Source organism: Myotis lucifugus, unplaced genomic scaffold (assembly GCF_000147115.1).
Source record: "Myotis lucifugus unplaced genomic scaffold, Myoluc2.0 scaffold_28, whole genome shotgun sequence".
Taxonomy (NCBI): Eukaryota; Metazoa; Chordata; class Mammalia; order Chiroptera; family Vespertilionidae; genus Myotis; species Myotis lucifugus.
The window spans coordinates 4,012,415-4,029,958 of NW_005871076.1; the positions used below are offsets into that span (position 1 = coordinate 4,012,415).

The window sequence follows — 17,544 nt, forward strand, 5'->3', positions numbered from 1 at the left end:
TCTGGGGGAGGGGCAGGGTGTCACTTTCTTGACCGTGGGGGGGTCTGCACGGATTGACATTTGTAATTACAACTAGACCAGTCCATGGGGGTGGGATTGAGGGGAGAGGAATAAGAAAGACCTCCAGAGATGGCTGGGGACAGTGAGGTAGGGGAGCAGGCCTGGTTTTCCCTGCTCTCCCCCCCCCCCCCCGCACCCAGTCCCCAATTCCAAAAGGGATCAGCTGGAAAGGGGTGTCCTGCGGGTCTGGTGTCCTCCTGGCAGAGGAGCTGCTGCGGTGGCTGTTCTTCAGGGAAGCTGGGCTACAGAGAGAGTGAGCTAACTGCTGGGAAGAGTGGGATGGAAGGGCCAGGAGGGGGCCCGCAAGGGTGGGGGTGTGGCTTAGTGGGAATCAAGGCTGGGGGGAGAGGAGATGGAGGAGGCCCTTCTGATACAGGGTGAGGGCTGCCCCTACCATGAGCAAGGAGAGTTGGTGCTGCAGACAGATTCTTTCAACAATGCATGGGGCACCTCTCTGCTAGGGCCCATGGTGGCTGGTGGGGATGCCATGCAGTAATAGCATACATACCATCCTTGCCTTCATACGTCTTCCCAACTGGCAGGGGATCGAGTCAACCAATGAGTACCTACTGTGTGCCTGATGCTGTGAATAAAATGCTCTAGTCAGTGATAAGGAGTGATATATATGTTTATATATCCTTTATAATGTAATAGAGCTCCCAAATAACTTCAAGAGGCAGGATTTATTACTTCCAGTTCAGTATGGAAATAGGTTCAGAAAGGTGAAGTCACTAGGCCAAGGTCACACAGCTAGGAAGTGGTGGAGCAATGGTTTGAGCCCCGATAATCTGAAGAATGCAGGTGGCTGGCAGCTCTGCAAAGGTTAATGGAGGGTTGTGTTCACTGTGGGAGGCCTCTGAACAGCTCCACCCCGCACAGCCCTGCTTACTTATCCTCCTTTCCAGACATTCACTTTGTCCCTGGGTGTGTGTGTTCACATGTTGTGCCTGTTGTGTAACAAACACAGCAGGGGTCGGGGCTGGGGGTCCAGGGCTGACCTGGGCACTGGGAAGTTGATAGCTGTCTTTGTGTGTTTCCTTTTCCGCCAAAGCATTCAGCAGGAAGTGGACTCGGTCCCCCAGGTGGGCTGGAAATGAAGGTTCCAGGTGAACCCTCACCACTGCTCTCCTCCCTCCCCAGATGTTGACACAGATGTTGTTTTTCCTTGACCTTCCCTGGATTCTGCCCCCTCACACCACCTCACTGTGCTCCTTAGGCCTGAGAAGGATGAGTCAGTGTCCCTGCTGAGGCTCTGGTTTCTCAGGGTCCTGGGTGCCCATGTCACTGGGCGGAGGTGGGGACAAGCCTTACCAGGAAGTCAACCAGAGCTTGGGGAGGGGCAGAGATAAGGGCTTCAAAGTCTGCCGTCTGGGACCAATGACTTCCAATAACTAACCACTCGGACAAAGTTCAGGGATGTTGGGAGCAGGGGTGAGGAAGGGCCGCCTCATTGCTGTTCATGGCTGCTCTGAATTGCCCTGCAGCCCTAGGGTCCCTGAAACAGCCTGGGAGGCCTGGGGTCCTTCAGACCTTGAACCCTAGGCCCTCTCTTTCTGTTTCCCTCCTTGCCTGGCAGGTTTGGCAGCCCAGGGTGTGTGTGTGTGTGTGTGTGTGTGTGTGTGTGTGTGTGTGTGTGTTGGGGTGGGGGTGGGGGTACATAGCAAACATCATATTCTAGCCTCAGGGGTGATTTCTGTTGACTTTCCCTCCCCCGTCCAGTCTTTCCCCCAGACTTTGGGATGTGAAGAGGCATTCTTCTTTCTCAAACCCTGACTTCCACTTACTACTTCTGTGACCTAAGACAAGGAATTATTCTTTTTGAGCCTCAATTTTATCATCCGTTGTGGGGAGCCGTGTAGTAATAAACAGTACTCACTTCAGAGGGGTGGGAGGATTGGATGAAATAATGTATGTAAATGTAGAAAAATATCAGGGAGTGTTAACTTGGGTCCTGGTGATAATAGCGAAGATGATGGTAAAAGTGATGATGATAGAGTTCGCACTTCCAACTCCTAGGATTTAGTGTATCTCAAATTTGTCTCTTAAAAGTTCAGGGCCATTGCTTCCTGCTACCTGGAGATTTCTCCAGGTCCTTTCTCCGGATCAGAATTCCTAAGGGTGGGGCCAGAAAAATCCTAATTTTAAAGGAACTCTCCAGGTGCTTCAAGGGCCTAAATCCTCTTCAACTCTTGCCCCTACTCTGGGTACCCTCCCCACCCCCATTCCCCTGCCCCCATTCTTCCTACCTCTTAGGAACACCCCTCCCCCCACTTCCTTGCCTTGATAGTTCTTAGTGGTTCTTTCTCCAACTCAAAAGTTAGCTAGATACCACAGTCCTTTCCTGGCTCCTCTGCTTGTTGGAGGTAGGGGGTGGGGCGGGGTGGGGCGGGGGGAGGGAGAGAATATGGGGCAGGTCACAAGCTGTTGTGTTTATGCTGCTGGGAGGCCTGAAGGTTTAGAGCCTCAGGCTGTGACCTGGAGATGGGGAAGGAAGCCCTAGCTACTAGTCAGTCACCCTAACTCTGCCAGACCATGGGCCTCTGAATTTGTAGCTAAAACTTGTGGCATTCATTTTTCTTGGAAAAATCTAAACCATAGTTTCATAAAAATTCATAGAGGGGGATGTGACCCAAAAAGCTTAAGAATCCTTGATCTGAAGAGAGTGAGTGGAGGCAAGCAGTCACTGCCTTATTTCTCCTCTTTGTCAGGTTTAGGGTAATTTCCTGGTGACCCCCACTCTGCCAAGACTTACGCATGGAACTGGGCGCACAGTGATTCCGAGTTATGGAGTTGTGTGTGTGCTATGGGGGTTGGGGGTTGGGGGGGCAGAATAAGGTGCCCAGAAGGGAATGAGTTTCTTTGGAGACAGGTGTGTTTGGGTTGGGACATGATGGTCAGATAAGCCCTGTGTTTAGTCTATGAAGGTAAAGGCCTGGAGAGTGAATCCAAATGGAACATCTGACAAATTCCTCCATTTTATTTTAGTTTTTTACATTGTGTAACAGTCTATTTGATTTTTTTTTTCTGTGTCTCTTTCAGAATAGAGAGAGGTCCAGGGAGGGCAGGGAAATTCCTCTTCTTTTAAAGAGATTAAGATTGTGTTGGGAACAAACACACACTCATCTGATAATGGTCTCGCATACTTTAAGGACATTCTGAGAAGTGACCAGGGAGGGGCTGTGCCTTGGGCGGGCCATGGGGAGGAAGTGAAGTGTTTGACTTGAGTAAGGAATCTGTGTGTTCAGTGAGCATTTGCTGAGAGTCTACTATGGACTGAAATAGAGAAAGATTAAGTCTGAGCCTTGCAGGTTCTCAGTAGGGGAACAGGCAAGAAAACAAGCCAGGACCACCAAAAGTGCCAGGAGAAGGTAAGCCTGGGAGCTAAACAATCAGTCATTCTGGAGCCCTTGCTGAGTGCCTACTGTATGCGGAGTCAGGGTGGGATCTTGAGGATTTAGTAGTAAACAAAGCAGGGGCTCTCCTGCTCTCTGCCCAGTCTTGTAGGAAAGACAAACAAGTCACAGATTATATCCCTAAACAACTACATCACAACAATTGTGCTTTTAGGGGCATTTGTTGAGTGCTCACTGTGCTCAGCATTTAGCCCACATCATTTCAAACTCCCTAGGAAATAGGTAGCAGAATCCCCATTTTACAGATCAGGAAACTGAGGCTCTATATTATTGGCTCCAGTTCGTTCAGCCAGGAAGTGACAGCTGGGGTTTGCCCCACCCTGTTCGATGTCATAGTCGCTGCTCTTCTCCACCTTGCTGCTGCCTTACAGGTGCCAAATGGGTACAGCCACACAAAACTGTCATTGAGTTAGAACCATTGCCAGCTCCACAGGAGCAGATTGTATCTGTCCTGCTCGCTGCTGTGTCCCAGGACCCAGGACAAAGCTTGGCACATTGGAAGTGCATGAATGAGCACCTGTAGTGCCCAGATTTGTGAAGGAGCCTGGGTGGGGAGGGGGGATGAAGGTAGGGAGCTCTGTCCCTTCCTTCAGGATGTTTGGCGTTTGCCTGGAGAGGCAGAGGACACAGGGATAGGTGCACAATATGCCTCAATCCCTTAGCAATGAATCACTGCTGCACCAGGTAGTAGTGAGTCATGGCTGAGGGATTGGGGCAGACAATAAGTGGCTGTGCGTTGGAGGCAGGAGAGGTCACTGTGGGGTGGGGAGATCTGGGAAGGATTCCTAGGGCACCAAAGCAGACTTTCGGTGGGGTGAGTGTGGTCTGTCATACAGCCTGGAGTAGAATTTCCAGGTGTGGGGCAGGTATTCTGGGTATCAGTGGGGAAAAGAGATTGAACCTGAGCCATTTGCTGAAAATGCTGGGCCAAAGACTTTGGATTTGAGTTGAGGGGCTGGCCTTGGTTTAGCTGGAGAGGAGGAGGGAGTCAAGACTGGGACGGTGGCTGGCAGGTCTGGCTGGGGTCTACAAATGCCCAGCCTCAAAGCTACGGGGGGACAGGCCGAAGAAACGGGTCATTGTGGTGTTGGGCGTGCCACCTGCGCTTGGCTAGGGAATACAGGACTCATTGGAAGGATTTGGGGGTGGGCAGGGAGAGATGGGACTGGACCCGTTAAGGTAGGGAGGGGCCAGGTGTGAAATAGAGGCCAGATGTTTGCCGGGATAAGGATCAAATAGAGCCACATGTTCATATCAAGAGACTGAGCAGGGGAGGAGGTAGGGTCGGGAAAGGCTGATGGTGTTACTGGCATCTCTGTCCCAGTGAGACCTGCTGGGCTCCCCGTTGCTAAGGGCAGGGCAGGGCAGCTTCCTGTTCCAATTCCTGGGCTAGTCCTGATCACAGTCCTGACCCCAGTCCTGGCCTTTACTGTCTACCACACACCTATGGTGTCTTCCCCCTCACCCCCAGTGGAAGGCAGAGAGGGAGCGGGAGGAGCCCTGGGAATCCTATGTGTACACATGTGTGCATGGTCCCGGAGCATGTGTGTTTGGGGAGGGCTAGCACTTAGTCCTCAACCTTGTTCTCAGGCCTTGATTGGTGCCCAGTTCAAGCTGGCCCTTCATGGGGGTTGGGGGACATTAGGCACTATGGGTTATTTTTTGTCAGACAAGGATTTGAGATGTCATATCTCATACACATACTTTGACTTGGCATCTCAGAAGAGAAATGAGACATTATACCCTCCAGCCAACGAGTGGCCCTCAGTGTGGGCAGTAGTGATCCAGGGTCTGGGGTGTAAGGGGTACCTGTGTCTCTTTTGTAATGTATGTGTATGTGTGTGTGTGTGGGGGGGTGCTTGAGGCCTCACCCTTCCACTAGCTGTCTCTCTCTATCTTGGTATCAGGGTAATTACCATGGGTGACTAAGGCAGATGCTGGTGAGAAGGAGGTGTTGGGCAAAGCACTGAGCAGGGCGGGAAGGAGGGAGAGTCAGGTGGGTCAGGGCGTTCCATGGGCGGGAGCTGCTCTAGACCTGTTCCAGGTCCCTTACCGGCTCCTCCAGCTGGGCAGACACCACTGCTACACCCAGCTGTGGGTGAGACTCAGGGTTCTGGGGCCCGGAATCAGGGTTCTGTGCTGGGCTGAGCTCTCCTTCTAGGAGAGCAGGGTGTAGGTGGGAGAGGGAGAGTGGGGGGCTGGCTCTGGGCAGCCCTCAGGGCCAGATTCTTCCTGTTAGCTGACTGCCTGTTTTGCCTCTTCCCCTTTCAGCCTTCCTGATTCCAGAGCCTGCCCGGATGGGGCCCCTGAGGCCCAGCCCAGGCCGTGGGGGGCAAGGATTGTCGATGCCCCCCTTGCTGCTGGCACTGCTGCTACTCCTGCTGGCTCCATCCCCAGGTCACACCACGCAGGTGGTGTACAAGGTGCTGGAAGAACAGCCACCCAACACCCTCATTGGGAGCCTCGCAGCTGACTACGGTTTACCAGACGTGGGCCACCTGTACAAACTAGAGGTAGGCGCCCCGTACCTGCGGGTGGATGGCAAGACAGGTGACATCTTCACCACCGAGACCTCTATCGACCGCGAGGGGCTCCGCGAATGCCAAAACCAGTTCCCTGGTGAGCCCTGCATCCTGGAGTTCGAGGTGTCCATCACGGACCTCGTGCAGAATGGCAGTCCCCGGCTGCTTGAGGGCCAGATAGAGGTACAGGACATCAATGACAACACACCCAACTTCGCCTCACCAGTCATCACGCTGACCATCCCTGAGAACACCAACATCGGCTCACTCTTCTCCATCCCAGTGGCTTCAGACCGTGATGCTGGCCCCAACGGTGTGGCATCCTATGAGCTGCAGGCCGGGCCCGAGGCCCACGATCTATTTGGGCTGCAGGTGGCAGAGGACCAGGATGGGAAACAGCCACAGCTCATCGTGATGGGCAACCTGGACCGGGAGCGCCAGGACTCCTATGACCTCACCATCAAGGTGCAGGATGGTGGCAACCCCCCGCGTGCCAGCAGTGCCCTGCTGCGCGTCACTGTGACGGACACCAATGACAACGCCCCCAAATTCGAGCGGCCCTCCTACGAGGCCGAGCTGTCCGAGAACAGCCCGATAGGCCACTCGGTCATCCAGGTGAGAGTCCCCTCCACCTCACTGTCAGGGTGACCCTCCTTTAGCAATAGGAGCCCACTCTAAACTGGTGAGAATTCCCTTCCCTGAAAGGGGAAACCACAGGCTACTGTGCAAGACCTTCCCACAAGCCCCACCCCACCCTAGCAGCTGATATTACTTTCCTCTTTCAAGCTGCTTCAGTGACAGTGACATAGCACGTGACCGGTAATCCCCCCACCCCCAAGGCAGACTCCAGTTGGAAAAATCTCCAAGTAAAACCCTCTCCCAAGTCAATTGACCGTCCCCCAGACACGGGAGCCAAGCTGGAACAAGGGAGTCACCTTTTGTCCAAATAGAATCTCTCTAGAGAAGAGACCATCTTCCCAACCAGGGGCCCTTTAAATGTGAGATTTTCCTGAAGCGGGAAGACGGAGCCTTACTTTGCCTCCCTCCTTGACAAAGACAGATGAGATCATGGTAGCCAGGCAGGTCCTCAGAAAACTACTCAGAAGTCTGTATGCGGCTTCCTCCACTAGGCATGGGGTGCCATGGGTGTGGGGTGCTTGGCACAGTGGGGGGTTTGGTTGCCTCTGCTGAAGTTCTCAGCACCCCACTCCATGGGAACTGCCCCAGGGGCTGGGCAGCTTGGTAGGGCCAGGGCCTGGGAGGGAGCAAGAAAGCGTCCCTGCAGACAGGTGGGCGTATCTCCCACTGTCATCTCAGCCTGGCCTCCTGCCAGCCCCAGCTCCTTTCTCCTTCCCCCTGGGCTGCAGCTGTCTGTCTTTGATGTGAGGGAGCTGAGGAGGGCTTGGCCTGCCCTGGACACCGTTACCCATCCTAAGAAAGTCTTCGTCCTAGAACCTCAAGCTGAAGTGGGCGTGGGCAGGAGTTTCAACCCTTTTTTTAGAGGCTGGTGGATTGGAACCTATAGAAGAGAGACTGAGAAAGAAAAGGGAGACAGACAGTCGGGGATGGTGAATAATAATAGCCTAGGTGCCAGGACTGCTCTAAACACATTATAGGTATTCTGTCATGTAATCCCCACAGTACAAGGTAAGCATTATCCCCATTTCACAGATGGGAAACTGAGTCCGTAGAGATTAGGAAAATTGCCTGATATCATCCAGCCTATATTTTCAGGTCTCACCTTGGCCATGCCCAGCAGTCTGGCTTCAGAACCTATGTGTGTGTAGTAGCTAACATCCCTCCCAGTGGGTGAAGCAGGAGACTGGGGCAGACACAAGAGACAGGGCAGCAGAGAGAGGCTGGGAGAGAACTGACAGTTGGAAGGAGGCGGAGAGAACTGAGCAAGGATGGAAGGGAAATAGGCAGAAGTTAAGTCCTAGACAGACAAAGGGAGGTAAAATGTCAGGAGAGACAGATAAGCTGGGTGACCTATCTAGAGAGGGAGACAATGGGAATCATAATGAAAATGTTGGGGACAAACAGATAGATGGGGGTGTGGGTGTGGGTTGAAGGATGAGGAGGAACTGTTTGTCTTTCAGAGGAGTGAGCAGAGACCAGGATAGCTGGGAACACATGTCCAGGTGTCTCCACTATTAAAAAGTTATGGCATGAAGGAGAAGAGACTAGCAGTGTCTTGAGGGCCCATTAGGTGCGGTGCCCAGCCCTGTGTTAGCACTGATCTTCAGAGATGGACAGATAGGAGGATGGATGGATAGATGGACTAAAAGAGGAGTCAATGTGCCAGGCAGTGTTAGGCACTTACACATATTATTCTGTTTAATCCTTACCACAATCCCATGAAATAGGGCCTATTGTTATCCCCATTTTATATATTTGTAGACTGAGGCTTGGGGAGGTTAAATAATTGGCCTGAAGTCACATAGTTGGGAAGTGGTGGAGCTCGGATTTGAACCTAGGACCCTTCTGCTCTGCTCCCCAGAGCTCTGCCAAGTTATGTCTGTCCCTTTCTCCCCCCTCATCCCTCACCCAACCTGTCATCACATTCTGTAGTATCTACCTCATGGCTATTTCAACCAGGTTCCTGTTGCCCCCGTGTTTGTATAGAGTGTGTGTCGGTGCTGGCATGGGAGGGCGTGCCGATGCAAAGGGACAGACGGTTCATTGTTTGATGCTGGGAGCCCAGCCTGCTGCCAGCAGGCTCTGTGGCCTGCACCAACCCCTCCCTCCTCACTGCAGGCTCTGCTGGATTCCTCAAGTTGGTGCCTAGCCAGCACCGGCCCAGTGGGAGGGGAAGAAGCTGCTGAAACAGGTTTCCCTGGTTTGACAAAACAGTGGCCTGGCCAGCTCCCTGTGACCCATATACCTACCTGGCTGCTTTCAAAAGAAATCCCCTCACCTGTGTCCTCCAGGACTTGTGGGTCTCTACTCATGTGCAAACACACATAGGCACAGACACACATACCTTTTCCCACAGTCACCCATAATCACACGTGTATATGCATGCATGCGTATTATACATATGTCATGCACACACACCTGCTCGCACCTATCCAGCTCTTCAGAAGGGTTGAAGGCCAGTTTAATTGGGTGGAAGGGTTGTACTAGTTGGACAACGGGATCCTCATTCCCATATTCGGGCAGATTAGTGCAGGAATGATCAGTAGATTTAACTCTGCCTGCTCCCATCTCCAGTAGTTGCTGGTAGCACTGTTGAGGAGTTGCAGGCAGCATCTGTGCGCCTTAGAAAATAGACCAGGAAGATGTGCGAGAGGGTCAGGATTAGAAAAAGGGCAGGACACGTGCTCCTTTGGAAAGGGTGCCACGTTAGATCAGTCAAGTCTGCCGTGCTCGTTTGAAAGGCAGCACGTGCATCTCTTCATTTGCTATTCTGGACGAACCCATAACTGTTGTCCTTGTTTTTCTCCCCTGCTCTGTAGGTGAAGGCCAATGACTCAGACCAAGGTGCCAACGCAGAGATAGACTACATGTTCCACCAGGCACCTGAAGTCGTGAGGCGTCTTCTGCGACTGGACAGGAACACTGGGCTTATCACTGTGCAGGGCCCCGTGGACCGTGAGGACCTAAGCACCCTGCGTTTCTCCGTGCTTGCCAAGGACCGAGGCACCAACCCCAAGAGTGCCCGTGCCCAGGTGGTGGTGACCGTGAAGGACATGAACGACAACGCCCCCACCATTGAGATCCGGGGCATAGGCCTGGTGACCCATCAAGATGGGATGGCTAACATCTCAGAGGACGTGTCAGAGGAGACAGCAGTGGCCCTGGTGCAGGTATCTGACCGCGATGAGGGAGAGAATGCAGCTGTCACCTGTGTGGTAGCAGGGGACGTGCCCTTCCAGCTACGCCAGGCCAGTGAGACGGGAAGTGACAGCAAGAAGAAGTACTTCCTGCAGACCACCAGCCCACTGGACTACGAGAAGGTCAAAGACTACACCATCGAGATTGTCGCCGTGGACTCCGGCAACCCCCCACTCTCTAGCACCAACTCCCTCAAGGTGCAAGTGGTGGACATCAATGACAATGCACCTGTCTTCACCCAGAGCGTCACGGAGGTCAGCTTCCTGGAGAACAACAAGCCGGGTGAAGTGGTGGCGGAGGTCACGGCCAGTGATGCCGACTCGGGCTCCAATGCTGAGCTGGTTTACTCTCTGGAGCCTGAGCCGGCTGCTAAGGGCCTCTTCACCATTTCACCCCAGACTGGAGAGATCCGGGTAAAGACATCCCTTGATCGGGAACAGCGGGAAAACTATGAATTGAAGGTGGTGGCAGCTGACCGGGGTAGCCCCAGCCTCCAGGGCACAGCCACCGTCCTCATCAATGTGCTGGACTACAATGACAATGACCCCAAGTTTATGCTAAGTGGCTACAACTTCTCCGTGATGGAGAACATGCCAGCACTGAGTCCAGTGGGCATGGTGACTGTCATTGATGGGGACAAGGGGGAGAATGCCCGGATACAGCTCACAGTGGAGCAGGACAATGGTGACTTTGTGATCCAGAATGGCACAGGCACCATCCTCTCCAGCCTGAGCTTTGATCGGGAGCAGCAAAGCACCTACACCTTCCAGCTGAAGGCGGTGGACGGTGGCGTCCCACCTCGCTCAGCTTACGTTGGCGTCACTATCAATGTGCTGGATGAGAATGACAATGCACCCTTTATCACCGCCCCTTCCAACACCTCCCACCGGCTGCTGACCCCCCAGACACGTCTTGGTGAGACGGTCAGCCAGGTGACAGCTGAGGACATTGACTCTGGTGTCAATGCTGAGCTGACCTATAGCATTGCTGGTGGCAACCCTTACGGACTCTTCCAGATTGGGTCACATTCAGGTGCCATCACCCTGGAGAAGGAGATTGAGCGGCGCCACCATGGGCTGCACCGTCTAGTGGTGAAGGTCAGCGACCGTGGCAAGCCCCCACGCTACGGCACAGCCTTGGTCCACCTTTATGTCAATGAGACCCTGACCAACCGCACGCTGCTGGAGAACCTGCTGGGCCACAGCCTGGATACGCCACTGGACATCGACATTGCTGGGGATCCAGAATATGAGCGCTCCAAGCAGCGTGGCAACATCCTCTTTGGTGTGGTGGCCGGTGTGGTGGCCGTGGCCTTGCTCATCGCCCTGGCAGTGCTTGTGCGCTACTGCCGGCAGCGGGAGGCCAAGAGCGGCTACCAGGCCGGTAAGAAGGAGACCAAGGACCTATACGCCCCCAAGCCCAGCAGCAAAGCCTCCAAGGGAAACAAAAGCAAGGGCAAGAAGAGCAAGTCCCCGAAGCCTGTGAAGCCAGTGGAGGACGAGGACGAGGCCGGGCTGCAGAAGTCCCTCAAGTTCAACCTGATGAGCGATGCCCCTGGGGACAGCCCCCGCATCCACCTGCCCCTCAACTACCCGCCAGGCAGCCCTGACTTGGGCCGCCACTACCGCTCTAACTCCCCACTGCCTTCCATCCAGCTGCAGCCACAGTCACCCTCAGCCTCCAAGAAGCACCAGGTGGTGCAGGACCTGCCACCTGCAAACACATTCGTGGGCACTGGGGACACCACGTCCACGGGCTCTGAGCAGTACTCCGACTACAGCTATCGCACCAATCCCCCCAAATACCCCAGCAAGCAGGTAGGCCAGCCCTTACAGCTCAGCATGCCCCAGCCCCCACCCCACCCCTACCAGGGGGCCATCTGGACTGAAGTGTGGGAGTGACAGAGCAGGTGTGTTGGGCCCAGGTGCTCAGGAGCCCATGTGGGGGCCGGCCCAAGCGAGCGGCGGGAGGTAGGACCAAAGATCTGGGGATGCTGGGGTCCTGGTTGCCTCACCCAGACATGGAAGGTTAGACAGAGTGAAAACTGAGGGATGGTGTGATCTCCTCCTGTTCCCTGCCCACTGGGAGAGGCCTGTGACTTGTCAAATCCCCGGACACTGGACCAGGTGCTGGTTCTGGCAGGTGGGGGCTGATGGGCAGGTAGCAGAAGGATTTGGAGGCAGAAACGGGGAGGGAAGTGAAGTCTATTCCAAACCTGGGTCTCCATCCGAGACCAGCCATGGTGCTTCTCCAGAGGGAAATGGGAGACCTGGGTGCTGCTGGGTAACTGGGCGGGGACTCTGTCAGGGAGGGGCCTCCCCAATTGTGCCTTCTGTATGTACTGTGTGTCACCCTCTTCCCCACCCTAGGCTCCTTGGGTTGGGCCCCAGTTTCCCAGCCCCAGTCCCAAACGCTTATCTTTGACAATAAAGTTCTCTATTTTTGGAGTTTTCGTTTCTTATTTTCCTGGAACTGAGAGAAGGAGTGAGAGAGACTGGAAACAGCCCTTTGCCCTTAGGTCCTGACCCCATTTTCCCATCCCTTCTTTCTGCCCCTTCCCACATCCTAGACTTGCCCCTCCGCTCCAACCTTTTTAATTTACCGTCTTCCTATCCACGTCCATGTCCATGTCCTTGTCCCAGGGAAAGTGCCCGTTCCAAGTATCCTTCAACATGTCCCCTACCCCACATTTGTGAGGCCTTCTCCCTAGGAATGACAGTCTTCATTCACCAAGCAAGGGCAGGTGGGGCTGCACCCAACTCCTGCCCTTTCTCCACTGGCTGAGACTTGACTTTGCCAATCTGCCCATACTGAGCCCCACAGACTCAGACCAGAGCACCTCGTGGGGTGGGGTGGGGTGGGGTGCAGCCTGCCCGTCTCAGGTGAAGGCAGATAAGTCCTTGATTATACCAGCCACCTTCCCTTCAGGTCAAGATCTTCCCAAGTCCCTTTCTCAGACTCTTCATCCCAATACCACTCAACACCCAGCAATTAGCTGGCGCTGCCCTGTGTGTCCCCACCATGATCACCATCCTAGGCTGCCCCAAGGGAGGGCCCAGAGAAGGGGGAGAAAATTCTCAAGTCCTTGAATTGACCTGCTCTGTATCCCCACTTTTAGGGTGCTCCCTGCTGACTGGGGCAGAGGCATCCTAGGCCTGCCCGCTCCCTTCGTTCAGCTCCTTGCTCTGGCCACCTGCGTTGCTGGCTCTCACTCTCTCTCTCTCCATCTCTCACTTCTTGCTCTCTTGGGTCTTCCCTGGCTGTGCCTTAGAGGGAGGGAGGCTAAAGTCTGGGTGAGGGACCTCAGGTCCTGAGTGAGTCTCTGAGGCCAGAGGCAACCTGTCTCCATGGCGACTGAAGAGGCTTGAGACACTCCCAAGAGGTCCCAGGCGCCAGCTCTGTGCTTTGATTCTGTCCACAAACTCGCCCATGCCCTGGGGGGTAGCCCCAAAGTAAAAACTCCTGGGGGCTTTGGAGGAGTGGGGTGTGGGGAAGTGAAATCTAGTCTCATCTCATTTCTCCTGGACAAATTAGCATCTCCAAGGTGAGCTCAGGCAACTCCTGACCAATCATTCTTGCTCTTTTGTTCCTACCTTGCTGCCACTAGTTCTTTCTTCTCTTCCTTTAGCTCCTTCACCCCTTTTCTTTTCCCAGAGTCAGAACGGTTATTCCTTACTTGGCTTCAGTTCAGATCGTGGGTGGAGCCACAATGCATACCTTCTCCCAACATTTAGACTCAACCAAACTGCAACACCATTGTCATCACCCAAACACAAAGGCTGTGTGCTCAGCATGGTACTAGACCCCGAGGCTAAATGGTCACATTTGTGCAAGACTTAATAGTGAGAAGATGAGGTAAATGAGAATCTTAAGTGTCGAGTGAGAAGTGCCATAGGAAAACTTTCCCCAACTTGTCCCAGGACTACTTCTGCTACTACCTGCTGTGTTTTTTTGTTTTTTGTTTTTTTAGTTTTTACTAGGTGCAACCTACCATGCTAAGCACTCGATGTGAATTAGCTCATTCAATGCTCATAACTCTTTGTGACATAAGTCATTATAATGCTCACTTTACAGAAGTGAAAACTAGTTAGCGATGAAGTCAGAATTCAAGCACAAAGCATCATGAGATCTGATTTCCAGAGTCTGCTGTTAACCATTATGCGATAAAAAAAATAAATAAAGAGGGGGGCCTTCTATGATCAAGTTAGTTTTGGTAGTAAGAGCTGCACTATCACATTATCCTATTAAAGGCTCTGCAAAGCCTGCAAGAAAGGGGGAACCTGTTAAACTATATAATTCTGGGTTTTCCAATTTTATTTGACCATAGTGCCCTCTCCCTTTCCTTGAGGAGCACAGTATGGGAAGACCTGCATAGGACATGGGAGTGGACTCATGGAAAGGGAATGTGAAACTCCATGATCAGTAGGAGTTGGGCAGGAGGGTTTGCCCTGTGAGCCAACTCCTGAGTCAGGAGTGAGTATGACCAGGTTGGGGACAGGGAGAAGGGAGAAAGAGGAGTATTCTGGCTGGAGTGGAGGGTATAGGAGAGAACTGAGAGATGAGACAGAAAAACTAAGTTGTAGAGGACACGGATGCCTTGCCGAAAGTTCCTTAAGAGGAAATGGGAGCCCCTGAGAGCTCAACTTAGATGAACTGAGTTTTACAAAGTCCACTGGAGTGTATGGTAGACTTAAAGGGAATAGAGGGGAAGGTACAGGATTGAAACTATGGTCTGAGCTAAGATGTTGGCAATGGGGATGATGGATGGATGGATTTGGCTGAACTTAAGGAGAAAAGACCCATAGGACTCAAGGGATAATTGAATATGGGGTGGGAATGGGGAGTGAGGGGAGAGGTACCAGGATTCCCAGGTAGATAGACATCATCCTTCTGAGTCTGGGTGACTGGATAGTGATGAGGTCATTGCCTTTGCAGAAGCTGATTGAAGAAAAAGAATTTGGTTGCAGACATATCTGAAGGGCCAGTAGAGACAGCCAATTGGAAATATCCAGCAAGTGTCTAGAACTTCAGGGCTAGGGTTTGAGAGAGCTTTTGGATCTAGGCTTTGTAAGATTTAATAGTAGAGAATTAAAGGAAACATTTGGTGTTGAGTATGACCCAACCCTCTATTTTATAGAAAAGAATCATAGGGAAAAGATACCAAGTGATGTGCCTAGCAGGCAGGATGGAAGCCTTAGATTCCCAGGTGCGGGTTCTGCAGAGGGAGGAGAGGGAAGCACCCAACAAGCAGACTGCCCTGTGCTCCCCAGGCCCCTCCTGGAGCTGTTCACTCCACCAGGTGGACGCTGCTCCTTTACAACCTCTCAGTCCCAAATGTTCAGGTCAATTTGGGGGACCATGCCTGTCGTCACCCAGATCCTTCAATGTTTTAGATCACAGCATGGATCCCAAGAAGGGTTGCCTCTTCCTGAAGATGGGGTGGGAGCCAAGATGGGAAGGCAGTTCTGGGCTGCCTTCCAACTGCCTTCCCATCAGCTCCAAAGCTCCCTGTCCTAGCAGACTCCCCCATCCCAGCTGCCTTGAATGGGATGGAGATTATGATGGGTCTTCAAAACCTCCTATTGAGGGTTGTAGAGGAAAGACAAAGCTCTGAAAAAGTCTTAGAGGATTGGAAGGAGCCTGGAGACTCATCAGCAGCGCCCTGGGCCTGGGCGGCTCCCATTCCTGCCCTCCAGGGGCCCTGGCTCTGTGCCCTCCACGACTCTTCATTTATGGTTGGCAGGAACACCGGTGGCAGTCCTAGGTGGGTGTTTGGGTGACTGGCTGGTTGTGCCATGTGCTAAGCTGAGGTTGCCAGGTTCCTGGGGTGATCGTTAACCCGTGACAGGCAGATAGGAGCCGGCTGGGAGCAGCCTGTCACTGTTCCACTCCCCCCACCCCAGTCCCCCGTCCAAGCTTCTAAGCCCTGGCTCCACCAAGTCCACAGCCCTTCCCAGAAGCTCCTTCCTGTTTCCTAGAAGGAGTCCATTTGAGGTCAGCCTTCCTAACCTCCTGATGGATGCCAGGTCTTCCCAGGCCCTGCCCTCTACAGTTAATACGTTTCCTGATCTCGAGCATGAGGGAGTTTCCATTGTTCCCGTTCCCACCCCCCAAGGTGTCTGGTTTGTTATCTGGCTCCCTTCTCCCCTCCCACCTTTTCCACTCCCAGGCCTCTCTGGAGTGGGGACAGGGGGGCTGAGTGGGAGCAGACTCAGCAGGGAGTCCTGAGGCTGCCTGCAGCATGACAAACCAGGCCAAGGAGCAGGATCAGAAAGAGGTTGGCAACTCCTGTGGATGGAGGCAATGGGAAGTTACAGAGCAAGGAGACAGGTGAGGAGCTGGAGTTTGGGGGGGGTGCTGTTTGGAAATTAGGGAACTGTTGTGGTATTGGTGAGCTGTTTTGGAATTAGGAGTCTATACTGCTTTTAGGGAGCTTTTCTGGAAATTGGAGGCTTGCTAGTGTTTAAAGGCTCTGCTTGAACTACGGGAGTTGGCTGGTATTGTGCTATTCTGATGTTGGCTGTTCTGGAATTAAAGGGAGGCTGCGCCAGTATCTGGAGGCTGCGCTGTAACAGGTGGTTGTACTGGATTAGGCTTATCGTGGTGGCCTGGGGGCTATATTAACATTGGGGCCTATGCTGTGTGGGAACTTTCAGTGTGTGGTCTTGGCTGTACCGGGAGCTATCTTAGAATTAAGGGGAAGTCCTCTATTAGGGTGTGTGCCTTCTGGGGGCTGTGCTGTGCTGGGGGGCTCGGCCTCTTCTTGGTTGCTGCTGAGGGGGCTGGAAGATCTGGGGGTGAGCCTGGCTCAGGCTGGGGGCCCCATTGGGCAGCCTGGCCGGCCCACAGTGACAAGTTCTCTCCCTGCAGTTACCTCACCGCCGCGTCACCTTCTCCGCCACCAGCCAGGCCCAGGAGCTACAGGACCCGTCCCAGCACAGTTACTACGACAGTGGGCTGGAGGAGTCCGAGACGCCATCCAGCAAGTCATCCTCAGGGCCCCGACTCGGTCCCCTGGCTCTGCCTGAGGATCACTATGAGCGCACCACCCCCGATGGCAGCATAGGAGAGATGGAGCACCCTGAGAACGGTGAGGGGCGTCAGCATGGTGGGGCACCCCAGGAATGAGCAGAAGCCAGAAATGGCAACAAGACCTGGGGAACAGCCTCCATTTATTGAGCTCGTTGGATGTTCAGCAGTGATCACTGTGCTGAGTGCTCTCAGGTCTATGTTTATTTAGTCTTCACGACTCTGTCTGACCTGAAACTTTATGGTGCCCACTTTACAGGGGAAGAAACTGAGGCTCAGAGAGGGTGAGTCACTTACCCACAACTATACATAGGAAGCAACAGAGCTGGGGGGGGGGGATTCAAACCCAGGCTTCTCTGGCTCCAAAGACCTTGCATTGGGCACCACATTCTCCTGCCTCCCTGGGGACAGGGCCCCTGAGAATGGTGGCCAAAGGCCTCAAGTAGTGGTAATGGAACCTAACTCTACTTGTGGGAATCTTGAGATAAAGAGGGTCCCCTAACAAGGTCAGAGGGCCTTGAGAAAAGGGAGGGTACCCCGGAGGCTTTGAGGATCTCAGAGAAGGGTATTATTATCCCCTTGGGGGAAGAAGCAGTGTTTGGCTGAGGAAAGGGGGTGGGGAGGTCTGGGAAGGGGCAGGCTTATCTGGGAAGGGATTGGATGGTGATGGCAGAAGGAAGGTC

At 53.5% G+C, this 17,544-nt stretch overlaps 1 protein-coding gene across 14 annotated transcripts in view; it reads left to right on the forward strand.

Annotated features, from left to right (window-relative positions):
* The window catches only part of PCDH1 (protocadherin 1), a 98,240-nt gene that overhangs the window by 2,473 nt on the left and 78,223 nt on the right, over positions 1-17,544 (forward strand). For 5 of the 14 annotated variants that reach the window (XR_002828647.1, XM_014453782.2, XM_014453784.2 and 2 more), the window contains exons 1-4: positions 5,459-5,571; positions 5,745-6,610; positions 9,454-11,649; positions 16,703-16,922. Coding sequence is in view for 12 of the 14 variants with exons in the window: in XM_014453782.2 (XP_014309268.1) it covers positions 5,487-5,571; positions 5,745-6,610; positions 9,454-11,649; positions 16,703-16,922 (3,367 nt within the window). In the remaining 2 variants the exon portion in view is untranslated. Of the gene's footprint in view, positions 1-4,270; positions 4,288-5,458; positions 5,572-5,744; positions 6,611-9,453; positions 12,280-16,001; positions 16,163-16,702; positions 16,923-17,544 lie in introns of those variants that run through there. The other 9 variants (XM_014453781.2, XM_006086430.3, XM_014453785.1 and 6 more) reach the window with 6 other exon arrangements.